This window comes from Mus musculus, chromosome 7 (genome assembly GCF_000001635.26).
Source record: "Mus musculus strain C57BL/6J chromosome 7, GRCm38.p6 C57BL/6J".
Lineage (NCBI taxonomy): Eukaryota > Metazoa > Chordata > Mammalia > Rodentia > Muridae > Mus > Mus musculus.
Window position 1 is genome coordinate 83,670,486 of NC_000073.6, and position 16,727 is coordinate 83,687,212.

The window sequence follows — 16,727 nt, forward strand, 5'->3', positions numbered from 1 at the left end:
GGGAAGAGGGGAGGAGACAGTGATCTATGCAGGAAATGAATGGGACCGTGTTAGAAGGTGGCAGCACAGCCCTTCATGCCTCAGGGACTACATTTAGTCTAAACCATGGATGACAATAAAGAGCCAGGATGAGGAGACAGGGCAGACAATTGACTAGCGGAAACAGCCCAGGCATAGGCTGGGCTGGGAGGAATACATCATGTTGCTATAGGTCCTGAAAGGCCATTGTGGGCAGAACATGGATAGACATGCAGAGAGGTGATGGACCCAAGAGCATGGATCCCAGGCAACCAGGAATGCGGGATGCAGAGAGAGATGAGGTGGCATAGGGCAGGGATCAAGGGCTGGACTCAAAAGGCTTTGTATGCACAGGTATACAAAAACAAACTCTTTGACTGAGAAGAAATGCCATGGGACAGTCAGGAATGAGGAAGTGGTATACCTTAACTTCCATCTTTAGTAATATATCTGGCTTTACAAGGAGAGATAACTATGGATGGTTAAGAATGGAAGTGCAAGGATCACTGGAAAGGTCCAGAGGGGTAAAGAGGGCAGCAAAGCAGAAACAGGAGTGCACAGAATATACTCCAAAGGGGTGGAATATAAGCATAGCATGATAAAATTTCTCCAAGGCAGTCTTGAATTGAGGGATTGGTGGGCGACAGGCTGCTTTCAAACAAGGAAATCTGGAAAGGACCAGACCTATGAAGTCTTGCCCTACAGGCACTCATGCCGTCCATGAGGTAACTGGGAAGATGTGAGAAGAAGATGGTTGCACAGGGCACATGGGTCCTAGACAAACAGAATGCAGGTGATGTTAGGGGTATGGGGACCTCCAGAATGGCAGAGGAGACAGATGGTTGGCTAGATTGGAAAGGCCTTGGAAACAAAAACATGGCAGCTAGGAAGGACCAAATGGAAGGTCCATGGAGTAGTAAGGAGAAAGAGCCTCCTTCAGGTTTTCCTTAGGCATACATAGCTTAGAAAAAGTGGTTTCACCTTTTGATGTTTGTTCTCCCAACAGCACCAAGAGGGATGGCTGTTGTGGGTTATTGTTATCAAGGTTAAAAAATATATGGGCTGTGACATGCACTGTGAACAGAGATCAAAGTCGATCCTGATACCCAGGTCTCCTAACCAGGGCAAGAGCTCTTTGGCTTAATAGGCCTGTGGGTCCCTGAAGCTCACACCAAGCAAGACTGAAACAATCTGCGGGGACAGAGGCTATGATGTGGCTGCTTAAAGCATCTCAGCACTGGTTCTAGTGCAGGCCATCAGGAGAAGCAGCAGACTAACGCCATGACTCACCCACATACCATGCCATGCCTGCTCCCTGAACTTCACCACAGGAGCCCTATGGGCAGTGTACAAAGACAGATCTATGGCTACCGAGATTTTGTGCCAGAGATGCGTGAAGGCTTAGCAAGCTTGTGGTCCAGCAGAGGCACTGAGACATGCATCCGGCAAGGGGCCCATTGCCTGCTTCTGGCCCCCATTCCTACACACATTTGCTCCTCATTTATCCCTTTCTCTGGTTTCCCAGCCTCTTCGTTGAAACCCTTTCCTTCCTCTCCATCTTTCAACCCCACCTCCTTCCACTTGCACCAGCTACTCCAGTCTTCCCTCTGTCCCCAGAATGCTTGCTTATCACTGTAGGTGGAGACAAGCTCTGCATCTAACACTGTCCCTTGTCCTTCCAATCTCAGCTCAGCTTCACTATGGCAGAGCAGGCCTCTAAAGCCTTCTAGAATTATCATCTGGGCAGAGGGGATGGCTGTGGAACTCTGAATGTCGTCTAGATTAAAAAAACAAAAACAAAAAACAAAACAAAAAAACAAAAAAAAACAAAACCTTGGTCATCTTGCAGAAGAAAGAAAATAGGCCCACAGAGGGCCAGTGAGCTGCTCAAGGTCTCAGCAAGATATTAACTGCAGAGTCTAGGGCCTGGTCCATTATGGTATGGTGTGTGTGTGTGTGTGTGTGTGTGTGTGTGTGTGTGTAGTAAGTTCTCTGTTATATGCTTGCTAACCATCTCATCAAAAGATATTGTCTGGGTTCAGATGGCACAGATAAGCTTCCAGGAGCAGGATGAGGAGCCAGCGAGATAGTGCTCAGCTGCAAAGATAACTGTCCCTAAGCTTGATAATCTGAGTTCAATCATTAGGACCCACATGGTGGAAAGAGAGAATTAACTCCGACAAGTTGTTCTCTGTGGGGGATATGCACATGCATGTACACAGGTACACACTAAATAAAGGGGTGGAAGGAGAGGAAGAGGAGGGAAGGAAGGAGGGAAAGAAGAAAGGAAGGAAGGAAGGAAGGGACCTGATTTAAACCCAACTGGATAAGGCTTATGCCTTATTATTATATTATTATCTGCTAGCAAACCTCATTCTGTGATGTTTCCATATGATAGAGGCCTGGGTAGCTCTGACAGAGACTGGCAGACACTGGCATAGTCTTGGACAGGGGCAGGAAAAGGGACAATATTTGAAATGTAAATAAAGAAAATATTCAATTAAAAAAAAACTTGGCACCTTACTCCTACCTTTCTTCAGAGACACCTCCACCATGATTCTGTAGTTGGGTTTGGCAGTGCTAGCAGGAGACGCTGGACTTTCCAAGGAGAAGGGGCTGCTGTCCTGGGCACCACATGTGCTGGAGCTCAGGGAACGGCACAGAGGAGGTGACAGGTGGCTGCATAGTGAAGGGGGTGTTGTCAGGCGAGTCCTCACTGTCAGAGTCAGCAGCCCCTTCTTGGCTTGCTGGAAAAGAGTAACCGTATCTGGAGCAGTTCCAGACAGATGAAGAATACATGCCCAGTAACAATGATAGATGTTCCTCCAAGGAAATGTAGGTGTATGTGCATGGGTAATGTACAGACATGTGACAAGTTACACATGACACATACATGCACACGCACCAAGGTATACATGTTATATGATATATGATGTACTCATGAATTGAACAAACTGAATGGAGATGAAAAGTAGCTTTTAGTGATGTCTTAAAAACTAAAAACATATTCACAAATCTACTAGTATAAGTTCATGGAATGCTTTGAGGCAGCTTTATAAATCTTAAGTAGTTTGGATATCCTTTGACACCAGTCCTGATTATACTCCCCTTTGTAGAAGAATTTCTTTAATGCTGGGCCCAGGGCCAGCATTGGCTAGGCACCTCTGCAAAGGATCAATTTTTCATTTTGTGTACCTTGCGGAAGAAAGTGATGCTGGGTTTGGTTTTATTGCCTGAAGTCTCCAATGGACAGCAATTTTAATCCAGCAACATGGCTGCTCTGGCAAGGGATCTCATCTAAAGACCTAGGTATGTGTGACCCAGCTAGGATACAGACATGACACACACCTTTAATCCCTCTGGCTGGAATACAAACACATCCTTAGTATACACCTTTAAGATAAAATTAGTTTTTAGAAGGAAACAGCCACGTTTGAAAGTGATATCTAATTGAGGGGCAGACAAAGTGGTAAATCAGAGAAAGATTTGACAGAATGAGTCAAATATAGGATGTGTCCAACTCTCATGAGAACAGCACAGGAAAGATAAGTTATTTAAGAGCAGAACAGGGAGAGAGTCAGTTCAGCTGAGTGGAGTTGAGTTTGGAGAGTTAGTGGGGAGTCAGTGAGTTCAGAGAAGTAGAGTTGAGTTTTGTTTTATTTTGTTTTGTTTCGTTTCATTTTGTTTAAGTTGGGTGCAGATCAGCAGAGGCAGCTGAAGCCAGAGAATAAGAAGGAGCCAGAAAATTAGAATAAATTGCCAGAGTGAGTTTGAGGCCAAGCAGATCAATTCAGTGAAAAGCAGAGACAAGCCATATTGAATCAGTCAGCTTGGAGAGGAGTTTGAGCCAGGACAGCTGAGTTGAACCTGCCAGCTAGAGTTCTGTAATAACTAGAAAGCAGTAAGCCTCTGAGATGCCAATTACATCTGGCCTAGTATATAATATTTACACTCAGAGTATGGACAAAGACTGAGAAGTTACCTTAAACTTCTGCAAAGCATCCTGGTGTGTTAGGCCAGCCATTGATTCACCATTGAGTTCCAGAATTTCATCACCTATTGAGAGACAGAAAGACAGTAGCTAACAAGCTTTATTCAGTATTTTGGAATATGCTTGGAGTCTTGTGTCCTGTGCCTGTGTGTGCTCTCCAAACCTTGCTCTTAGCCTTTGGATTCACCATGCTTGAGCAGTGCCTGGGCCATCAATCATCAAAGAATGACTTTGCTACACTAAAACATAACTCTGTTTCCTAACAGCTTGCCATAACTGTTTCTTTTGACTCAGATACTGTTTTATGTGTCAGTGTGGAGGCTGCAGAGCAGCTCGGAATGGTGGGCTTCTGAAACCAAAGGGAACAATGACAGCATTCAACCCTTGTCACTGGAAGACTCTATGACTGAGAATACACATAGTAAACGTATTTGAAAATGCTCCAGCCTTGAGGGCTCATGACTGTAATTCGAATACTTAGTAATCACAAGCCACAGAGTCACAAGAAGTTGGAGGCCAGCCTGGGCTACATATCAAGTCCACAGCTAGACAAGGCTATGAAACAAACACAATCGAAACATACTTAATTGTGAGCTGAGAAAGGAATAGACAAAGTCAAAACTTCGGGATGACCATTCTTTATTAAATGGAGGCTGGCTTTAAGTTATCAAAATATCTACTCCAAAGGACCAATAACCCTGTTTTGGGCTTGTCTGCTGTGTCCTCATTTGCAAGAGCTCATGAGCTATGTTGGCTCCTAGCTGGTGAGCCTAGCTTGTGCCAAATCCATTTCACACAATTGTTTTTGGGGAGGAGAACAAAAGCTAACGGTCAGTGGCTTTGATCCGTATAGCAAGCTTGTCATGGATAGCATATTCTTTCACAGAGTAGACTTGAGCAAGTCACTTTGGAAAACAATCTGGCCAATTGTTTGAGGCTAGAGCCAGGAATTGACTGTTTGAAATTCTCGGTTTTTATTATTGCTATTAACTAATGGAGACAAATGTCCCCCACCCCCAGCCCCAAATAATGAAGGTTTCCATACAAAAGTTACAAAACAACAAAGGCTAACACCCTGGATTCTAAGCCACACATCTTCCCTTCTCCCAGGCTCTTGTTTTCTTCCTGATTGAGGCTTAGCTGTTCCACTAGACCTCATCTCATCCTCACCCCCATGCCCCCTCCTCTTCTCCCTCCTCTACACCTTCCTTGTTTAATCCTTTCAGTTCACCTTTTCCACCAAGAGCTCCCACCGAGGCAAACCTCTTTTCAGAGGCCTGCCAGACAGTGCCATCTAGTGCTCACCTAGGCTCATCGCCCTCCTGAAGTTCCCACTTAATCTTTTTCCATTTCTCTCTTCCTTGACCTTTTCTTTTCTCCAGTTGACCGAGACTAGAAACATTCACACTTCCCACCATCCCTGTGCTGCCTCTTCCCAGGCTCTGTCTATTCTCATTGACTCTAGTCGATGGGAGAGTTACTCTTTCAAGCAGCCATAACAACAGCCTCTGCACTTCTCTTCTGCTTCCAATCTCTCTCCAGCCAACTGCATTCTATACACTGCCTTCTGACTCATCCAAAGCCTCTACGCCCAGTGCCTCCCCAGTTATAAATGCAGCATTTTCTGGAAAGAGCCAAGACCATAAATACTTTAATCTTTGGGAGTTACAACATCTCTATAATGGTGACAGGGCTGAAACATCAAGGCAAGCCATCAAGGCCTTGGATGAAAGAATGTGGCTGAAATTTGAATCTCATCCTAATTTGCACATGTCACAAAAATCAAGAAAGAATGTTTTTCAATGTACTGGATATTTTATTAATGGATAATCATCAGTTTTGTGTATGAGCATTTTGCCTGCATGTATATCAGTGCACCACGTGTGTGCCTGGTGCTCTCGGTACTCTCAGAGGCCAGAAGAGGGCATCGGCTCCACTGGAACTAGAGTTATGGGTAGTTGTGGGCAATTGGGTGGGTGCTGTAAATCAAACCCTGGTTCTCTGGAGAGCAGTCAGTGCTCTGAACTACAAAGCCAGCTATCTCTCCAGCTGCTCACAGGATTCTTTTACTCATTTAGAATGCTGGAAACCTTCCTTTGTTGTGATATACGCCTGCCATCTAGGACTGTAGTGTTCCCACAGCCCCCTGCCCCCAGATAGCTCAGATGTTACAGGTGGTTAGACTGCCAGCCTGACTTACAGACACTGTTCTGACAAGAAAGTAACTGATCTCTCAAATTCAATTCAATTTCTTTCCCTTCTCTTCCTTCCCTTCCCTTCCTTTCTTTCTCTTCCCTTCCCTTTTGTTCCTACCCTTGAATTTTGCTCCATGACTGAAACTTAGAGATCTCTTTGGAACAAGTTGGTTGCCCATCATCCAAACCCAGACTTGAGGTGGGGTGGAGTGGGGTGTCTGGCAATTGTGTCCCCAGGTCTCTTACTTAGAGGGAACATCTGTCCTATGAGATATAAAAGGAGCTGAGAGAAAGAAGAGGGAAGCAGAAGGAAGGCAGAAGGGAGAGCTGCTCATGGGGAGACCATTAACCATTCAAAAGAGGGGTCCTGTCTGATTTTTATGTGGATAAAGTTCCCTGAAAAAGATACCTCTTTGTTAAAAATTCTGCTGAATAACTGGCTGTCCAGAACTGTCTCGCTATGGAGAGTTGCAGATCAAAAGCCAAAATTAACTTAGGCTAGCTTTAGTTGCCTTAATAGCCCTGAGTCACTCTCCACCTTTATACCTGAATACCATCTTTCAGACTACCAGGTATAAAGGTGGTGAGTGACTCAGGGCTATTTGAATGTATTAAGATCACCACCTTCCACCAACCTATAGCTAAGAATGCTATCACATGCTCTCTGAAACCTAGATCAGAATTTCACCCAAGTTCCTGAAACCCACCTGCCTGATGTTCCTGCTGCTCTATGTGACAATGCCCTGACTTACGACTTCCTTTTGTTCTGTGCCCAGAAAAGAGGTCATGTGGCCCACTTTATGTCAACTTAGATGCATGTCCTTGGGCCATGTCCGCTCATATTTGGCTCAGAATAAACTTCCCTTTATTCTCACTGGTGTGAGAACTGTGATCTGTGTCCTTATGTTCTTTATCCCTGGGACCTAGAGCTTGGTGGGACTGTGAGAGAAGTGCAGGTTCTGCAGTCCCATGGTCTCAGGTGAGGAGGCGGAGAAGGTGAAGGGGATGGGGTATCAGTGAGTCCCAGAAATTGAACAGGGGCACTGGGAAGGAAGGAACAGAACAAATGCTTCCACCCCAGGCTGACAACAGCACCTGGAAGGGGAGGTGGTGTTGTCAGGGAATGATTGTCCGGAATCACTAAGATGGAACCTTTCAAGGGGGTAGTTGCCCACTGCCTGGAGCCCCGTCCCACAACCCTGGAAGTGTACTTTAAGCTCTCAGTCTCTTTGATGCCCTGGCAGCTCTGAATGCTGTTTGTGACCTCTCAACCACACCCGAAAAGATGGAAACCTACCTTCCTGAAGCCGTCCATCAGCTGCAGCTGCTCCCCCTGCAAAGATGCTCTTCACATAAATTCCAATAGGGCCGTAAATGCTGTCCTTTCCTCCAACAATGCTGAAGCCCAGGCCCTGGGTAAGGAAGAGAGGGATATTGTAGGGATATTCCAGCTGTTTCTTGAGCTGATATTTCCTAAGGACTTACCCCTAACCTTTGCAGAAAGGAATGAGGAGGAGACAAAGTCCCTTTAGTCCCAGAGTTTCAGAGCTTAATCAGGCAAGGTAGGAAGAGTAGTTCATGGGCAGCTTGGGCTATGGCATATCAGCAGCTCAGCCGTAGGCTCACCCACGAAGCTGGCATTTCCCATACACGTGGAAGCTGGGTTGGAACTAGTACCCTATTCTCTCCACTTGACTATTTTCACCCAGTCACTTCCTCCCTCTGAACTTCAGTTTCAGGTTATAAAAATAATGGTACTTAATTCACAGGTTGTATTTGAGAATAAACTGCAATACCCAGGAGAATCACAGAGACATCAACGGCATCAGTAGTAACACAGTGTGTGCCACAGAAAGCATCCTTTCTGCTAACAAAGGCCCCTTGCTACCCTCCATCCTGTGCCCAACCTGTCCCCTGCCTAAGGACACCAGTCACCTGCTCTTACTATGGGTGTCGTCCTTGCTGTCTTTATTTCTAGGTCATTCTCAGGACTGACGGACACATCCAAGGATTGTGACAGTGGCACAGGGAGAAGCTGGGGCTCAGTAGACAGGTTCCGCTGTGGGGACAGCTACAAGGGAGCCAAGGCAGTCTGATGCAGAGCTGCCCCATGCAAGGTAATAATGAGGAGATAGAGGGTCTGGATTCCCCTGCAGACTTTCCAGTGGATTAAAGAGACAATTTGGGTTGGTTTAGGTAACAGCAAAAGAAATATCTACAGCTCCATTCATTATGTTGAAGATAAAGGATCTTTGCAATTCCCCCAATAAGCTGAGTTCAGCCTTAGGGAACTCCCTTCTAAACTGTGAGCTATCAGAAGTCAGCTAATTTCATTTTTTTTTTTCATGACTGGCCTCAGACAGCTACTTTAAGCACACATGGGGCAGAATAAGCGAGGGCCCTTCGGTTCACCTCGGAAGCATCTAGGTGAGATCGGGTGCTTGATTCCTAGACAAACTCTTAAAGCAGTGGTTGCCACTAGTAATGGCACCACTCTTCATAGACTAGTCATCTCTGGTGCACGGTTCTCAGAGCCCACATGGAAACAAAAATGTCGGTGGTGAGAGATCACCCCAGATATCTCTTGTGCTCATCCCGAAGCATACTCACTACCTCAGGCCTGAGACTTTGCATTGCGTTCCTTGTGGTCACTGGGACCAAACGACTGGGTTACTAATGAGAAAGTGGGACTGTCCAGAGAACCACACTGTACACACTTTTCCCTTGTCACCTGGGGGACCTTTCTTTGTATTACCTGCTGAGCTCCCAGGACTGAGAAGGAACAGGTGACAGGGAAAGACGGCTCCAGGTATGTGGTGGGGTCCCTCCCTAGAATACAGCAGCCATTAAGCCCTTACCCCAAATTGGCTGAAGTGTTGTTAGGTACATTAAATAAGCCCGCTGTTCATCTGAGCAGTTAACTTATTTAAACAGGCCTTAAAATGTGGCAGCCACTCCCTGTGCCTACCCTAGTTATTTTAAGCATGTGCAAGTCTGGTACAGTTTGGATGTGAAGTGTCTGAACACTTGGTGTTGTTTGGGGAGGTTGTGGCACATTTAGAAAGCAAAGCTTCCCTCGAGGAAGCAGGCCAGTGGAAGGTTGGTGATAGGATTTGTAACCTGACCCCACATCCTATTCAGCCTCCATTTCTGGAGCCACTGATATATGAGCAAGAAGCCTCATGCTCCTGACACTGTGGGCGAAGCCAACTTCTGCAGAGGTGCTTTCCCTATCGTGGTGGACTGCACACTCAAACTGTGAGGGTAAATAAACCCTTCCTCCTCTAAGCTGGTAAGTGGCCAGGAAGGTACCCAATACAAAGCCCCAGGCATGAGGTAGCATGCTTTAGGGTGAGCACAAGAGATACTGGGGCATTCTCTCACTATCTATACCTTGGTTTCCCCTGTTGATACTTCTCAGGCATGGGATAGACATTAGTATGATGTGTCATCATCTAGACAGAACAGAGTCCATTCTGACTCTTCAGGATGCTCCGACAGAGCCAGAACATCTGTGGCCATCAAATGACCCATATGGAAACACAGAGTCCATAAAATTTGTGTTTGAGTCCAACTTTCTTCTACCAACATCTGAATGTGGATGTGAAATCCAGCCCTATAAATCAATGTAAGGGAATTTAACTTATGTTTCAGGCAAGATGACATTGTGGGGATATCATGTCAAGAGGAGCAGGGAACCAGCCTGGAGAGTGCTGGAGCAGTTGGGGAGCACTGCGGTGTCCTCAGAGAGAGAATGATCACTTAGTGGAACTGGAAGAATCAGAATTGCCTTAACTTCAACAAGAAAGTGTGAATGAACTTGTCTGCCCCCTCGAGTGGATGATAACCCTGGTCCCACTCTTCCTTGGAGCAACTTTCCCAGAAGAGAGCGAGCGCTGCTCTGGGGCTTCCTGTTGGTGATGGTCTCTGCTCACCTTTGCTTGGCCCTTCATCAGCACTATGTTGGAGATGACTGACGCCTGCAGACCCCCAGACAGCTGCCCGAGCTGAGCTGTGCTCAGTGACCGAGTTGGTCTTGCAGTGCCCTGTAATGAAGAACCCGAGAGGGTAGAAATGAGCCACCTGTGAAATCAGCCAAGGAGAAGAGCCCCACTCTCTGTCTCCCAGGGGCCAGCAGTATAAGAGCTGGAGGGTGATTTGAGGAGTGTCATTCAGATATGGTGGCTTATGCAGGAAGCTTTCCTCCAAGTGACCTGGCTGGTGAGCCTTTGTGAAAGCAGTAACATCACACACCACACTGCCCTCAGAATTAGTCTCAAAGGTCAAGCAAGACCTTGAGCTGAGTTCGAGACATCACTATAAAATTGTGTTCAGCTCAAAGCACATTTTCCAAAAGCCCTGCTTGCGCTAGGCATGAGTGTGCAGTAGGCAAGAAGTCTAGAACTCAAAGACTCAAAGGGGGAAGATGAATTCCACAGCTGGAGGTTAACCAGATGCATAAAAGAAGCAGAAAGGGTCAACAACTAGCAGCGTTGTGTCTCAGAGCCCCACTGACAAGCAGCATGGTTTGGTGGTGTGCTGAAACTTTGGAAGCCACATCCATTTCCCAGATGGTTCTCCCGGCTCTGCCGATTATCAGCAGATTGCTTTGGAGAAGTGACTTTGTCCCTCGGAGCCTCAGTTTCCTAGTGTAGAAGATCATTTAAAAAAAAAAAAAAGATTTATCTGTGTGTGCAGCTTCCAGGAATAATTAAGCATTCAAGTGCTTAGGCCAGGGCTTGGTCCCCAGGAGGTGACTGTACATCCTTCATTTTCTACCTGCTGCTTCCTATCTGGCCACTAAACCAATATGTCAGCCTTGAGTGTATAAGGGGGACTCAGATCAGATGTTGCAAGGTAACACACACACATAACTGCCTGCAAGGAGCATGACAGAGAATATATTTGGGCTTCAAGATCATTCCTCTCCCCCCCCAAAAAAGTTTATCTTCCCCTTTCCTCTCCTCTCTCTTCCCCTCCCCTACACTCCCTTCCCCTCCTCTCCTCTCCCCTCCTCTTCTCTCCTCTCTTCTCCCTTCCTTTTTCCTCCTCTCTTCCTGTCCTCTCTTCCCCTCCTCTTCCCTCCTCTCCTCTGCTTTCCTTTACCCTCCCCTTGCCCTCCTTCCTTTCCTTTCCTTCCCTCCCCTCTCCACTCCCCTCCCCTTCTCCCTCCCCCCCTTCCCTGATGTTCTCTTTTTTTCCTATTGTTGGCTTGAAGCTGCTCTTACTTGTCTAGGTGATCTACCCAAAGTTACCAGAATACCCTAGGCTTTGTAGCCCTAAGCCACACAAAAGTCTGTCCCTCCCCTGACCCCAGAAACAACCCTTCTAGAATCCTTTCTTGCTGCGTCCATTGGAAGCCCCTATGCAGAGAGAGTGATACCATGCATGAGCATCAGTGATGGTTGATTGACCAATGTCACTGGTCAGGAGATGCCCAGATAGATAGTCAAACTCTGTCTGCCTTTGTGTCTGTTTCTCTCTCTCTCTCTCTCTCTCTCTCTCTCTCTCTCTCTCTCTCTCTCTCTCTCTCTCTCTCTTTCTCTCTCTCTCTGTGTGTGTGTGTGTCTGTGTCTGTGTGTCTGTGTGTGTAGGACCCACATGATGGAAGAAAAAAGCCAGGTTTCGTAATTTGTCCTCTGACCTCCACATGTGTGGTATTCACTCCCCCGACCCCCCCCCCCCACACACACACATAAATAGACATTCACACATGCTAAATAAGTAAATATTTTTAAAAGTAATGCAACTCCAAGTGCCAATTCTGCTACATACTAGAATTTTGATAATAAACTCCTTAGCTTATCAAAGCCATAGTTCCCTAGTCTTCCCAGGTCAGTTACTAGACCAATAAAATAAAGGGAAGCTTTAGTTGAGAGCTTGAGAACAGGAGTTTCTCTATGCATTGGCTCCTAACCGCATACATACAAGCAACAGTGGTTACGTGTGCCTGGCACATGAGGCTCTTAACAGGTGGGCCTTGCTAAACGACAGATGCTTGAGCTGACCAAACAAGCTCTCTGCAGTCTGTGAGCAGAAAACTACTAAGAAGCATCCCCCAGCCGCTGGGAAAATAACTCAGACCTCTGTCCTCCCACATATCCAGGCCCCTCCCCTCCATCTTACCAAAATTGGGTAGTCCAGTTGTTGAGAGAGGGACTTCCTGTTGCTACAGAGGGAGTAGGGCTGCCGGTCGGTGGGAGCTGCAGATTTCTTGGTCATTGGAAAATCGATTTCTCCAGCACTGTAGGGGTTAACACCTAAACAGAGATGGGAGTGGGGAAACGAACAGGAAGAAATTTGTGTGCACTCAAACACCAAGCCTGACAAAGAACAAAATCAGCCTTGCCAATTACCAGCCCTCCCTTAGGCAGGGCTCTGTGTGGGCAGAAACCATTCAGCACCCAGGATAGTTGGTGCTGCCAAGAGGCTGATACAGCATCATTTTAACTCCCTTCATCCACAAGTTTGGTCCTGCAGGCAACAGAATTCTTCACCAGAATGGGCTCCCTCCCTCTTCACCCCATCCAACTCAGCAAGAGGTGACATGGTCTCAATTGCTACATTACAGCTCTAGTCCAGGCTGCTGGAAGAGTTTCCAATCCCAACCAAAGGGAGAGGAGAGAGCACAGAGGTTCCTGGGATAGGAACTGAGCTGGAGGCCAAGCAGGAAGATGATGAGTGGCCCACCTAGGGAGACCAGGCTGGGAGAGGCTAGGACCAGGAAATCCTTCAGTCTTCCGTACAGACACACCACTGCCTCTTACACACTGTGGTAGGTACACATGTCACACACAGGCAGACATCGTGAATCTTTGGGGATCTATGGAAATGCCAAGTATCAGTTTTCTGGTCTGTGTGGGATATGGGGCTTCCTGTCATTCACCTGTGTCCCACTACCAGCCACTTCCCACCTCTCAAATATCACAGTCAGTTTGCAAATCTTTACGGTTGACAGACTTAACCTGCTGACATCTAGAGCTGCCCAACATGGAGTAAAAGTGCGCTGCCAGAGGCCGTTTAAATTCATCTGGTAGTCATGTTGAAAAAGTAAAAGGCAGTGGGCTGGAGAGATGGCTCAGTGGTTAAGAGCACTGACTGCTCTTCCAGAGGTCCTGAGTTCAATTCCTAGCAACCACATGGTGGCTCACAACCATCTGTAATGGGATCCAATGCCCTCTTCTGGTGTGTCGGAAGACAGCTACAGTGTACTCAAATAAATAAATAAATGTGTGTATGAGAGAGAGAGAGAGAGAGAGAGAGAGAATAAAAAGTAAGAGGAAGACCAGGCAGAGTAGTGCATACTATAATCCTAGCACTCACACAGAAGGATGGGGAGTCTCCACCATATACTAGGTTTTAAAAGCACAAAGGCTATCTGAGATCTTGTCTCAAAGAAAATAAAAATTTAGATTAAAAAAAAGGAAAAGAGAGAGTTCAGGCCAGCCTGGCCTATACAGTATGATCCTGTCTCAAAGAGTCAAAACAAACAAAATAGGTTAATTTTTTTTTAAATAAAAGGAACTAAAAGGAAATGGAATAAATTGGTTTAATTTTATTAATATTTTTTCTGTTCTCTAGTCTAAGCTATGTGCCATCAACATACAAACAATATATAAAAATATTAATGAGATATTCATGTTGTATTTTTTTTCTCATACTTAGTCAACCAGGCATGTCCTCTAAAGTTTCTGTGTTCTCCACAGTGAACTGCCATGTGTTCAGGAGTCATATGTGGCCAGTGCCTTGGCAGAGGGGTTCCGGAGGCCCAGGGAGGGACAATGTTTCCCTAGCATCCTTCAGGTTGAGTAAGTGGAGATCCCAACCCTCCATACCAAGGACATAATGATCGGTGGCTCACAGGAAATTCAATATGCATCAAGGTTGGAGATTCCTTCCTGGAGGGGCAAGGACTAGGAAAGACTTGTTTATAAACAAAAGAAAGGAAGTGACTAGTCAGGTAGGGTCAGGATGAGGCTTCCTGAGGACATAAGATGCCTAAAGACCATTGAGAACAGAGGTAGAGGCACAATGGAAAGAGGGAGATTTGGTTCTTGAATGCTCTGAAAGAAGCTAGAAAAAACTTCTCCCTGCCAAGATGGTTGCTTCCAGAAGTCTTTTCGGAAACACTGATCCTCTGTAACTTGTAGGGACCAATTGCTCCCAGATGGGCCAGGAGGGAGAAGCCTGGGGAAGACAGGATGCTTAGCCAGTAGCCTGAGGTCATCTAGTCCGAATCTGCATACGCACTACATTTATGTAAGTGTTGAATAGTAGTGTAGATCCTACACCCATCCTACCCACTGATGGGGCCTGGGCAACTCTCCTCATGATACAGCCAATTATCAGAGGCTTTCAGGAGCCCTGCTCTACTTATTATTAGTGAGCAGACAAAGGCTCAGTGGCTTCATTGCAATAAATAAATCTAGAATATAATCCAGACCTCTGGGTCCTGGGCTTTCCCATGACCACGACCTACACTGAATGAAGGAGAGGAAGAGAAATAAGTACAAATGAATTTGAAATGAGAGACAGCACATTAATGACAGCCATGGGCAAGCCACTGAGCTAGGATCTGCCTCTCCTGACCCAGGCAGCCACTGTGCTTCCAGGTGCTCTGCCCCTTACATGGACTCAGGCCTGTATAAACAGAGGACAGAGCAGGGCACGGTTGATTCTCTAAAGCGTGGTTAAGAAATCCAATGTTCAATATTAATTTAACCGAGAGTTTGATAAATTAATAAGACGATGATAACCCAAGTAGAAAACCAACAAGAGTCACCAAAGTATGTACTAAATAAATGAAGAAATCTTTCCATTTGTCTAAAGAGCTCTGTCTTCCAGCTGTTTTATAAGGCAATGTGCAAGTCATAGCTTGCATAAGAAACCAAAGGCACACTTACACAAACAGCCAGATGTGCTGGGGTCCTGGAGGCCATTACCTGCAGAGGTCTTACGGGCACAGGGAGGAAATTGGGCAGGTATCACTTGTTCTGACTGAGCCACATCTAGGGAAGACAGGCCACTTGGGTGATGGACAGTCAGGGTACCAGGAAAGCAGTACCTACAAGGGTCTGTCCTATAGCCAGTCACCCACTAATGCTCTCAGTAACTGAACTCAGCTGGGAGGTGGGTGGCACTGTCTGAGAGATCAGCTCCCAGGACCCCAGCATGGCTGAGATTATGAACATGTTGCCTGTGCAGTCACCAGGGCCTGCGGCCAGAAGACTCCCAGCTTGGTTTAATGCTGGGCTGTTGCCACTTTGAAATTCTTAATAATTTTGAACAGGGTCTCTTTGTTTCATTTTAGACAGAGCCCCGACAAAGTGTGTAACTGGTCCCAGATGCAAAGCAAAGCAGAGAAGCAGAAACAGGGAAGAGAGAGAAGGCTGTGCGACAAATATTAAAAAATAAAAATAATTCAGTGTGAAGAAGTAGGTGTTCATGTTTGCTGCTGGAGGAGTGTCAGGCTAAAGTGTGGCCACAGTTCTTAAGCTGTATCGACCTACTGTTTAAGCCAAAAGTCAACTCCTAGGTCGTTACATTAACAAGAAACCAAGTCACACAAGCCTCCAAATGGGTCCTAATTCATTTAAGGATGGCTGACAGTGACATAGAATAATGAGGCTCAGAGAGTCAAGAAACCTTCCTAAAGTCACTGAGATAATCACTTCCAAAGAAGCTAGATGCCAGCCCAAGCACACTCGCCCTGGAATCTGCTCTCTTTTGTTTTGCTTTGGAGTTTTGTTTTGTGTTTTTTGCTTTGGTTTTGTTGTTTCTTTGGTTGGTTTGGTTTTTGTTTGTTTTGTTTTGATTTGTTTCTGAGACAGGAACTGCTGTAGCCCAGCCTGGCCTCACATTCCTGAGCATCCTACCTCTACACCCCACATGGTGGGACTCTAGCTATAAACCACACACTTGGCTTTCAACCTATGTGGCTGTCACACAGTGTTCACGGAGAATAATTGCTTCAAGGAATCCCTGCAGATACCAGAATAAGTAGTGCTTTTCCATGTTTTGTATAAACTTACTGCATTATCATCACATAATAGATGCATAGACATGCACTTCTTATGCTGGACTGTTTAGAAGACAGCGAGGAGAAGAATCTACACATTTTCTATACAAATGTAATTTTTTTTCAAGTATTTCCCATTTGCAGATATGGAGGCTAACAGGGTTACCCTTTAGAACCAACATGGGTGCAGATAAAATTTAATGTATCAAGTAAACAATATGAATTATGCTAGTGAGAGACTAATATAGTAATTTATATCTACATATTATATATAATCTCTATATAATATGTAATGCAAATATCTAAGAAGAGAGAGTTGGTTAGTAGATTGTAATGTTCATATAGTTAAATAGTGTGTTTCCACTAAAAGAAAAAATAGTGTTTAGAACAGAATTTCCAGTGACTTGTGCATAGGAGTTTTCTGAAGTCACATGGGAAGAGTATGGAATTAACTGAAAACATTAGCAGAGATCAGTATTAGCATGGCTAGTATTATGTTTCACTG

The 16,727-nt window shown here is 45.7% G+C and overlaps 1 protein-coding gene across 8 annotated transcripts in view; it reads right to left on the reverse strand.

Moving 5' to 3' along the window:
* Nucleotides 1-16,727, reverse strand: part of Il16 (interleukin 16) — a 103,210-nt gene that overhangs the window by 27,667 nt on the left and 58,816 nt on the right. For all 8 annotated transcript variants that reach the window (XR_001785481.2, NM_001360088.1, NM_010551.4 and 5 more), the window contains 5 exons: nucleotides 12,331-12,464; nucleotides 10,140-10,250; nucleotides 7,502-7,616; nucleotides 4,001-4,074; nucleotides 2,549-2,765 (listed from right to left, as the gene is read on the reverse strand). Coding sequence is in view for 6 of the 8 variants with exons in the window: in NM_010551.4 (NP_034681.2) it covers nucleotides 2,549-2,765; nucleotides 4,001-4,074; nucleotides 7,502-7,616; nucleotides 10,140-10,250; nucleotides 12,331-12,464 (651 nt within the window). In the remaining 2 variants the exon portion in view is untranslated. The remainder of the gene's footprint in view (nucleotides 1-2,548; nucleotides 2,766-4,000; nucleotides 4,075-7,501; nucleotides 7,617-10,139; nucleotides 10,251-12,330; nucleotides 12,465-16,727) is intronic.